General features: G+C 62.4%; 1 protein-coding gene across 1 annotated transcript; it reads right to left on the reverse strand.

The window, feature by feature from the left end:
- Positions 1-2,299: 2,299 nt before the first annotated feature.
- On the reverse strand, positions 2,300-10,297 carry STX2 (syntaxin 2). The gene is made up of 7 exons (XM_079800883.1): positions 10,236-10,297; positions 9,685-9,758; positions 8,931-9,039; positions 8,175-8,248; positions 7,957-8,094; positions 6,360-6,470; positions 2,300-4,259 (listed from the first exon to the last, which is right to left on the reverse strand). The coding sequence occupies exons 3-7, from the start codon at positions 9,004-9,006 to the stop codon at positions 4,182-4,184; spliced, it is 477 nt and encodes a 158-aa protein (XP_079657009.1). The 5' UTR covers positions 9,007-9,039; positions 9,685-9,758; positions 10,236-10,297; the 3' UTR covers positions 2,300-4,181.
- Between the last annotated feature and the right edge of the window lie 365 nt (positions 10,298-10,662).

The following is a 10,662-nucleotide window of genomic DNA, read 5'->3' on the forward strand; positions in this document are numbered from 1 at the left end:
AGTCCTGGTTCCGGCAAAACTCCCCGGGGTGCAAAACTCCCCGGGGGCGGGGGAGGGTTCCTTGCGTGGGGCTGACGATTCCGACTCGCCTTCCCCAAACTGAGCATGTCCCGATTCTGTCACACGATGGACACGCGGCGGGTCTCTGGCAGACGCGGCCCTGGTGTCCGGTGTATTTAAGGCCCCAGCGAGGATCCCTCCACGCGGATGAGTAAAGGATGCGCTGCGCAGCCCGCCCCCTCCCACCCCCTCCCCTCCCCGGACCGCTCGGCGGCTCCCACGCCCTTCGCACTTCGCAGGCGGCTCTTCCCACCCATCTGTCTGTCCGGCCAGCTGGGAGGATCCAAATCAGGATCAGGCTGCGCCCAGCGATGCGCCCAGGACTTCGTGGGAAACGGCAAATGCCAGCGCCCGCCGAGAGGCTGTGCGCGTCACCCACTGGTCGTGGAGACAGGCCCCCAAGTTCCAGACCCTCTGCAGCCGGGCTGGGTGCGGGGCTGGGTGCGGGGCGGAGCACAGGACCAAGGCAGCGCTTGCTGCTCACCCTGCAGCCCAGGGCACACGCCCCGACCAGGGCGGAGGGTCCAACCTGCACACCCGGGGCACGTGCCCTTGACAGGGAATCGAACCGTGACCTCCTGGTTCATGGGTTGACATTCAACCCCTGAGCCACACGGGCCGGGCTGGAGGGCGCTTTCTCCGTTGCTTTTTAGAGAGAGTGGGAGGGAGGGAGGGAGGGAGGGGGTCGGTCCTGCAACCCGGGTAGGTGGCCTTGACCAGGAATCAAACCCGCAGCCCTTTGGTGCAGAGGCGGATGCTCTACCCACTGCGCACCTGCCAGGGCCGGGGGCGGGGGGTTGTGTGTTTTTTTGTATTTTTTTTTTCAATCTCGGGAATTCCAAAGGGGCTCAGGCTCCCACAGGGCTTCTGGGCAGCTGACCAGGAAGCTAGGGGTTCCTGCCCTGGTCACCTGGGCGTCCCTTCCTCGGGGCCACTCCTGTGCAGGGGGGTTCCTGGAAGCCACTGAGCATTGTGGGAAACTCCCCGGAGCGGCCTTCTCAGGAGGCCTTGCTTAGGAAGCTCCGACAGGATTCATCCCGACGGACCCGACGACGGACCAGCGGCCCCCTGGCACCCCTCCCGGGGCCTGAAGGGTCTGTTTCACGGAAGCCGTTCCCGCAGCCCCCGGGGCAGGGCGGGCCTCCCGGTCACCATGGTTCCTGGATTATCCGCGCTGCTGGCCCGGAGGCCCCCCACCCACCCACCCAGGGTCACAGGGGTCAGCGAGGAAATGGGACTTGATTGACACCCATCCTGGGTTAAGAAAACAGTTGCCAAGGAGACGAAGAAGCCGAGTTCCCCAGCAAGGTGGGGGGTGGGGCCTGGGACGGGGCGCCCTCTGCTGCCCGGCGGGTGCTCTGCAGGCTGGGGACTCGCAGGTACTGCAGGGAGCGGAAATCAAAACCGTGACTTTCTTTATATATAAAAGGAATAAGGAGAGAGAGAAACATCCGTGATGAGAGTCATGGATCGGCTGCCGCCTGCACGCCCCCCACGGGGGATCCAGCCCGCAACCCCGGCCTGTGCCCTGACGGGGAATCAACTGGCGACCTGTGGGTGCACGGAGGAGGCCCAACCCCCTGCACCGCACCGGCCAGGGCCTGGTTCTGGCTTTTGAACGTCGGTTTCCAACGTGGTGAGAACCCAGGAAGGCCTGTGGATCAAGGAAATTCCGCTGAAGACAGACGCTGAGAGAGGACTTGGGGAAGTAGAGGTCGATGGCTCAGAGCCTGGCGGAGGGCGCCCCCTGTTGGCCAACGTTAGGGACTCTGCCAAATGGGCCTCATCAGTCAAAGCCCGGGCGGCTGAGACCGGCCCCAATCCCTCCAACTAGCACCGGTCCGGAGGGGCGGGAATTAGGGCGGGTCCTTTAAGGCGCCGGAGCTGCTGGCTTCCGAGGCTGGACACAGAAGCTTGTAACAACAACGAACAAATAATCAAAAATGTTACCAAAGCCCTGGCTGGTGTGTGTTGCTCAGTGGATAGAGCGTCCGCCTGCGGACTGAAGGGTCCCAGGTTCGATTCCAGCCAAGGGCACGGGCCCAGGGTTGTCAGCTTGATCCCCAGTGGGGGGCGTGCAGGAGGCAGCCGATCAATGGTTCTCTTTCATTATGGATGTTTCTCTCTCTCCCCTCTCCCTTCCTCTCTGACATCAATAAAAAAAATATTAAAAAAAAAGTTACCAAAGACACCTAAAATCGTTAACTCGCCGTCACGCACAGTAACGACCACAGTGAGCGGATTTCCTCAGACGGTTTATTAGCGGGTATGCAATGAAAGCTCCCCAAATACCTTCCCGAAGTAATAAGGCAAATGGTGTTTTGGGGGGCTGTTTTGTTGAGTGTTTCTTGTTGATGTTTCGGGACTCGGGGAGTTTTTTGTTGTTTTTTTAATGTAAACACAAAATATCTCAAGAAACAATAGAAGGTGACAAGTGAACCTGCATTTGTATTTTTAAAAATCTGACTTCAAATCGGTACAGGAGGGTTAGACGTACACACGTGTTATCTGAAAAATGACGTGAATATCTACTAGAAACCGAACAGCGTTTCCGTGGCGTTAACCATAAAATGGGTTCGGTCAGGACTTCGGGTCCGGGAAGAGCGGCTCGAAGCCGATGCAGCGGGAACCGCCAGGAAGGGCGAGGCCCGACAGGCTGCACGCGGGGCCGCGGGGAGAGGCCGCCGGCGCGCAGCCCCGCACGGGCGGACGTGGTCGCACGGACGGGCAGCTGCCCACGAGGTGCAGGGACACAGGCACGATCTCCAGTCCGGCATCCTTCCGGGCGGTCCCCCGCGGCAGCACGGTGCGTCAGGGCCGGAGGCTACGGGCGGCTGCGAGGGCGCAGGCATGACCGGCGAGGGACGAACAAGCCCAGACACAGGCCCGAGTCGCGGCTAAGCCGTCCGAGGGATAGACTGCGACGGAGCGGGACTCCTCACCGTGCGTGGTCCGCGAGGACCACAGCTTCCAAGGTCGTGTGGGGTCAAGGGCGTCCGCGTAGGCTTTCAACCCAAACGACGTGCCCATGCCGCCCTGGGCTTCCATGACCGGGGACGGGAGGCGGCAGGGGGCCGGCTCTCGGGGATCCTTCATTTAAAACGTCTGGTCGCTGCCTCGAAGTCTTCACACGTGTCCCACGTCTGAAGCAGGGTCCTCGCAGAAACATTCACAGGCAGTCAGGACGCTTCGTCATCACGGCCGCCTGTGAGCTCCAGCATGACCTTTCGGAGGTCAGGGGGACGGGAGGCCCAAGGGGAACACGGACGTGATCGGCACGTCGGCTTACACGTGAAGGAAGCGCTGCGTGTCCAGGAATGAATCCCTGCGTGTAGAAAGGAGCGAGTCGCGGTCTGAGCTTCAGACTCTGTCGCGTGAGCGGGGCACACGCCTCGCGGTGCTGTCACGGTGGGTGGCGGGCGGGGCTGGGTGTGAGCGCGGGGACTGTCCCCGGGGCCTGGCACGGGGGCCCCCGCCGCCCGGCGCCCACAGCGGGCACCGAGGCCAAGCTTGTAAACATCGGGGCATGGACAGACGGCTCTGACCCCGTGAGCCTCCTGTTCCTGACGAGAGGCAGCGTTTAACATAGAAAAAGGGACAGAGGAAGGTGTCAATATATTAAACAGTTCGTTTATGAACATTCAGCGTCGCAGGCACCTTACAAAACGGCTCTGGGACGCTAACGAGCGTTTCCTCCCGAGCAGTAAACAAACGCGCAGGAAACGGTGCAAAAGCGCCGGTGAGCTCGTGAGCCGGGGGCGGGGCCAAGTCTCAGACCCGGAATCTCGTGGCTTCAAACCTAAAATATTCCTCATGAAACTCTACATACAAATAGTCTTAACACTGAAATATAAAAAAAAAAAATTGAAAATGTCAATAATTCCCATTTTAAGGCCATCGTTTCACATTGCTGACGGTGTGCGGCGTGTCGCTTATGGAGCCGAGGATGCGGGGCTAACGCATGGCGTCCGGGGCTGCGGGCGGCTTTCTCCGTGTCCTGCAGCGCGCTCGGCACCGCAGCCGCCGCCACGCCCGGGGTTCGTGCGTGACGTGGGAGGGCTGGCTCGCTGCAGGCGTGGGGGGGCTGACTCCGAGGACGAAGGGCTCGTGGGCTGCGGTTGCTATGACAATGTTGCTGCGAGGATGATTCCCAGGATCAGAAGCGAGATAGTGACACAAATAATAATGAACATCATTTTCTGCAAGACAAAGGAAAACAGGAATTAATGTGTGGGGCATCGAAGGAGAGAAGTCACTCGTGTCATTTCCTGACGAGATTCTCCTGGGACTTGAACGTTTAAAATACAAGCCCAGCCCCGGCTGGTGTGGCTCAGTGGGTAGAGCGTCGGCCTGCGGACTGAAGGGTCCCGGGTTCGATTCCGGTCAAGGGCACGGACCTCGGCTGCAGGCTCGATCCCCGCGCAGGAAGCAACCAATCGATGTGTCTCTCTCACATTGATGTGTGTGTCTCTGTCTCGCTCCCTCCCTTTCACTCTCTCAAAAAGTCAATGGAAAGCTATCCTCCGGTGAGGATTGACAACAATAAATAAAACGTGATCTCGATGGCAGTCTTTAAAGAAAAGGAGGAGGTGGCGGCCTGGGCTTAAGACGCTCAGCAGCCACGGCGAGGCGCCCGGGGGAGGTGAGTGAGCCGCGCAGCGTGGTGAGACGGGTCAGCGGCGGCCGGCCGGGAGGTTAGCGGGCTAGTCAGTCACTGACTGCCGCGCGGCAGAGGCATGCACCCGGGCGTGGTGCGCAGCCTCACTTGCTAACCGACAAACCAACAATCAGAGCCACGACAACGACCAGCACCACCGCCACGGCCACCAGGATCCACTTTTTCTGCCAAAGGAACGCGAGCGGTCACCCCGGTCACTCCCGCGGCCGCGTTTAAAACCACGCCGTCAGGACGCGTGGGGAGTCGGGCGCGGGAGGGACAGGGGGCGCTCGCTGGGCGACTTCCAGTTCTGGGAAAGCTGCTGTGGCACGGAGGCCCGAGCGGGGGGAGGAGACTGTCGGGGAGGGCGGCCTGGTCGTCGCTCTGCTCCCTGCCGAGGGCCCGGCTCTCCCCACCCGCGGGCTCTGCAGCCGCCCCGCCCGCCAAGACATGGGCTCTGCGAGCAAAGCCCAGGACAGCACAGCCACGGGGTCTCCGGGCCGCAGCGCTGCCCTGCGGACAGGAGCCGTGCGGTCGGGCGTCAGGCGTTTCCCGGGAACGGAGCAGCAGGCAGGTCCAGCAAGCAGAGCGAGCGTTCGGCTGGCGCCGGCGATGCCCAGACTCCTGTCCCCCAAAGCGAGGCCCCTGCAGGTCTGGGATGGGGTGCGTCACCCCAAGCCTGCCCTCTTTCCACACCCATGAGCCCCGCCTGAACGTGTCCACTGGCCTGACGCAGGCCCTCTGTGCCCGGGCGAGGCTCAGCGCCGCCCTCTGCTGGAGGGTCAGTGCGGGGCCCAGCGACTGAACAGGAGGCGAGAAGCACGCCCAGGGTCCAGGTCACCTGGGGGCCCAGGACCAAGCGCACGAGGGGCTGCAGGCGACAGGGGAGCAGACCTGCACCTGTCATCACGGGGGTCTGCACATGACCTCTGACCCCCGTGTCCTCCGGGCCTCCGGGAGTCCCCTTTCCAAGGCCCTGGTTGACTTGGCTGCACACATACACACACGCATGCGCACACACACACGCGCGCGCATGCACACGCACACACATGTGCACGCACACACACACGCACCCCAGGCCGGCACTGAGCAAACGGCCTCTGCACACCCAGCAGCCAGCTCCCAGGAGGCGGACGCACACGGAGAGCAGGGACACACGGACGCACGGACGCACACGCAGCCTTCCAGGCCCCGAGTCCGAACGGCTCCGCCGTCTCCTTGTTTCCCTGGGAGCGCGCTGGTTCGCACACACGACACGTCTCAGACTCAGATACAAAGACTCGGTGGGGGTGCTCCTGGACCGAACCCCTCAGGCCCCGCCTCCCACAGCCCGGCTCCTGCCCCCGCCAGAGGGCTCGCCGGTAACCTGGAGAAGGTCCGAGCCCGTCAGCTTCCTTCTCTCCAAAGAGCGGCCCAAGAAGCAGAGGACTCTGGGACGAAGCCCTCCCGCCCGGGAGAGGGGACGGCGGAACCCGGTGGGGGGCCGGGGGGCTCGCAGCATCATCTCCCTAACGACCTCCCGGCTTCTCAGCCGGGGCGCGGCCTCCGCTCTGAACGGGAAGCGTGAGGACAGGACTCTCCCGGGGACCCGTGAAGCCGGCGGACACCGGCGGGCCGCGCCCTCGCACCCGGCGCCACGCACCCTGCGCGCTTTGCTCTGGTACTTGACCGCCTTCTTGGTCTCCTCCTTGGCGCGCTCCACGTAGTCCGCCGCGCTCGTCACGTTCTTCTCTATGTTGTTGATCATGTCGCCCTGGAGACAGAGACGTTCCGGCTTAGGGGACGCTCCCGCGGCCGGCGTGCCGCTAGGACGGCCCGAGGTGCCCGGAAAGCTCGCACGTGAACGCGACGTGTGTGGGATGGGCCCGGATGGGATGGCGCGTGGACGTTGATGAGAAGACGAGACCGTGGCAAATGGACCGACACGAAGCGTCAACACCGGCTCCCGCTGTGAACAGAGCGAGAGGGACGGGCCGCGCTGAGCCGTGGGCCGCGGCGCCGGCTGGCGGAGGGCATGAGCGAGGAAGTCGGGTGAGGGGAGCGGGGACATGCCGGGGAGGCGTTACCTGGTCTCCCGTCCACCCGCAGACGCAGCTGCGGCGGCGGCGTGAGGCATTGGAGAGGACGCACAATTAGCTCACGTTCTCAACCGGGAACTCACTCTACGTGACTGTACCCGTGGTCGGCAAACTCATGAGTCCACAGAGCCAAATACCAACAGGACAACGATGGACATTTCTCTGGAGAGCCACATTTTTTAAACTTAAACTTCTTCTAACGCCACTTCTTCAAAACAGACTCGCCCAGGCCGTGGTGTTTTGTGGAAGAGCCACACTCAAGGGGCCAAAGAGCTGCCATGTGGCTCGCGAGCCGCAGTTTGCCGACCACAGGGCTGTCCAGTCGACATGACGCACCACTCCCAGGCTCCCACAGGAAGCGATGGAGCAGGGCTCAGATTCACATCGTTCAGAGAACATTTAAACTCCCGGGGCCACCGCCATCACACGCATGGCATGTTCCTCTCCCTCCGTGAATTCTGTCCTCGAGAGCCATGCTCATGGCATTGCACGTGTGTATACACGCATGTGTACATACACGTATGTGTACATACACACATGTGTACATACACACGTGTACACAGTCCCCACATCAAGTTCCCCATCTCCCTGTTAACTCACAAGCCCAGCATTTGTCTAACTCGTTAAAAACCCTCAGGGCCCTGGCCGGTGTGGCTAAGTGGATAGAGCATCGGCCTGTGGACCGAAGGGTTCCGGGTTCAGTTCTGGTCAAGGGCACGGACCTCAGCTGCAGGCTCCTCCCCAGCCCGGGCCGTGGTCGGGGCGTGTGCAGGAGGCAACCCATGGATGTGTTTCTCTCACATCGATGTTTCTCTCTGTCTCTCTCTCCCTCCCTCCCTTCCACTCTCTCTAAAAACCACTGGGAAGATTTCCTCGGATGAGGATTAACAAACAAACAAAACCACAACCTCAGGGAACAAGAGTGTGTGTTCCCGCGGGCTGCCCCGTGGACACGCCGTGATCTGATCAACCAGCCGGTCCCTCGCTGTTGGCCTTGAAGCCAGCGGTCGCCGACCTTTCGGGCCTCGCGGACACCCGTGGTCTCCACCCGGCGGTTTAAGCGGTTCCCAGCCCTTCGGCCTCACGCGACGCTGAATGCTGAGGCTGCATCCGCGGCTCCCACAGAGCCGCCCCCCCCCCCCCACCCAGCGCCGCGGTCACCTGCGTCTCCACGAACATGGCCATGTCCATGAACATCTCGTGCAGCTCGCGGATGCTGGTCTCCAACCTCATGATGTCCTTGTGCCGCGACTCGATCTCGTTGAGGGCCTGTCTCGTGACCTGCGAGTCGGAGATGATCTGCGGGAAGCGGGGAGAGACGCTGAGGACCGGGGACCGCTCGGAGGCGGGACACGACGCGCAGGCGCGGCGGCACTCACGTCGGAGGTGAAGATGGAGGGGTTCCCGCTCTCCAGCATGGTCTCCAGCTCCTCGTCCGTGGTCGCCTTCCCAGCTGCAAGGTCAAGGCAAGCCTCCCCTCAGCGTGACCGTCCCGAGGAGGGGCCTTCCAGCCCACGCCGCCAGCGGACATCGCGGCCTCAGCCCTCCCACCGCGGTGCCCGCCGCCCGCCACAGGCTCCGAGGCTGCGACGAGGGGGCTGCCCGCAGGCCGAGGTGCAGGAGGAGCTGGGGCCCTCGTGAGAGCCTCTCAGGGGAGAGCACGAGGCTCAGCTACAGAGCGAGGAAACGAGGCCGCGGCCTCCTGGGCGTTTAGTGCTGGGGGGGGGGGGGGTGGCTGCCCGAGCTCAGCGCAGGGAGGCCACAGCCACTGCTCACGGACGGGAACGCTACGGATGTCGGTCCCGGAGTGACAAAATGTTCTGACATGGACGGTGCTGGCCGGCCAGCATGGCTCAGGGGTTGAGCCTGGACCTACGAACCAGGAGGTCAGGGTTCGATTCCCAGTCAGGGCACAGGCTGGGGTGCGGGCTCCATCCCCAGTGTGGGGCGCTCAGGAGGCAGCCGGTCCATGATTCTCTCTCATCATGGATGTTTCTCTCTCTCTCTCTGAAACCAATAAACATGCATCTGAAAAAGAAAAGGAAGCGATGGGGCTGCGGTCCCGGCTGGGCGCCGCGGTGTCGGGCCCGAGACAGAGCCGCGCTCCGGCGGGCGGGGACGGCGACGGCACTCACTGATCTCCAGCTGCCGCTGGATGCGCCCCTTGCTGCGCTCCCGGAAGACCGTCTGGGCTTCGTTGAACTCGGTCATCACGTCCACAAACTTCCGGGAGAGCACCGAGTGCTGTCGGCAACAGACATCGGTTAACACACCGCGGCCAGGCCTTCCACCGGAAACGGCGCAGAGAAACAGCGTGACGGACATTCACACGAGTGGCCACGCCTCCCGGGGAACCAGGAGGGACAGCGGCTTCCTCCGCAGCGGGATCCGCGCGGCACGCCCCAGACACCGTCCGCTCTGGGTTCACGGAGACCTGCTGCCCGGAACCACCCCTCACGGAGGTGGGAGCCCAGACCGAGGGCAGCCAGCCCCTCAAACCAGGCCGGGGCGGGAGGACCAGGCCGGGGCGGGAGGACCAGGCTGGGGTGGGGAGGACCAGGCATGCTCCCCGCAGCCAGTGCCCAGCGCCCACGCGCTCATCCCCACTGGTCAGGGGGCGTTAGTCCGGCTCCCTCTGCTGCCCTGTGACCTCCGGAAGGTGAGGCCCCTCCACGGACACTGGTGACCCCTAACCCTCGGCTTTCCCGACGGGTTCTGTCGGTGGCCGGACAGGTTTCCCCTTCGTGGTCAGGAGGGAGTCTACAAACACTATCGTTTTGATGCAAAAACCCGGGGCTGGCGCCGGAAGGATGAGCGCATTTTGCGGCTGAAATGAGAGAGGAAGCCCACTCCCCGGCCTCCCTGCGGCGAGGAGGGGCCGGCGCAGACCTGGGTCCTCCGGATCCGGGCGTCCACGGACGTGCGGGGCGCGCTGCCATCCCGGTCCAAGCTCTGCTCGATGGCTGCAGGCACAGGAGGGGGCCGTCACGCCGGGAAGGGGCTCGGCCCAGCCAGGCCTCACCGTGCTTCCCGTACCTTCTCCACGCCAGTCAGCGTGCGGGTTTGGGTGATAATCATCAATTGTCGATAACATCACAAAATAAACCCACACGTCACATGTTAACATTTAAAAGGAAAAAACCCAGCCGGCGTGGCTCACCGATTGAGCGTCGACCTAGGAACCGGGAGGTCGCGGTTCGATTCCCCATCAGGGCACCTGCCCGGGTTGTGAGCTCGGTCCCCAGCTTGGGGGGAGGGGGGGAGGGTGTGCAGGAGGCAGCCGATCAATGATTCTCTCTCATCACTGATGTTCCTATCTCTCTCCCTCTCCCTCCCTCTCTGAAATCAATAAAAATATATTTTAAAAAAATTATAAAGAAAACAGTAACTACCCAGAATCCCCTCATCAACGATGAAGCAAGACCAAAGCTTAAACTCACACTTTAACTTGACGCGGATCTTGTTGGCTGTTTTCTTGATTTCTTTGTTCAGATCTTCAAGCTCCTCTTTTATTTCTTTAAAATGAAAAAAAAAAAAGTCACCTGAGCGATAACGTCCAACATCAACCATGTCCAATCAGCTTACAGGGCGCAATCTCTGCTCAGGTGTTTGTCTCTTTAGATAAACTATCGGCTGACGATGGGCCAGCGGTTCTGGGGCGGAGGGTGGCGGGCGGAGGCAGGGTGGAGGCGCAGGCCCAGGCGTTCGTGGAGATAGGAGGGACACGCCCGTGAGAAGGCTCAGCTGGTGCACCCTCAGCTTTATCTGAGACCGTGTCTGCGTGGGGCCCAGCTCGCCGCGGGACCGCCGGACACAGCTCTGGAGCCGAGCTTCAGACTGCGGAGCGGGCGGCTGTGAGCACCCGCT

The sequence above is a fragment of the Cnephaeus nilssonii genome (assembly GCF_951640355.1).
Source record: "Cnephaeus nilssonii genome assembly, contig: SCAFFOLD_221, whole genome shotgun sequence".
In the NCBI taxonomy this organism is placed as follows: domain Eukaryota; kingdom Metazoa; phylum Chordata; class Mammalia; order Chiroptera; family Vespertilionidae; genus Cnephaeus; species Cnephaeus nilssonii.

Bases quoted from the DNA above. Each gene is read 5' to 3' on its own strand.
- STX2 (XM_079800883.1), bottom strand. From the start codon at position 9,006: ATGACCGAGTTCAACGAAGCCCAGACGGTCTTCCGGGAGCGCAGCAAG. The intron at 8,249-8,930 runs GTGAGTGCCGTC...TTGACCTTGCAG, and splicing joins CCAGCGGCAGCTGGAGATCA to CTGGGAAGGCGACCACGGAC. The intron at 8,095-8,174 runs GTGAGTGCCGCC...CGCTTCCCGCAG, and splicing joins CCTCCATCTTCACCTCCGAC to ATCATCTCCGACTCGCAGGT.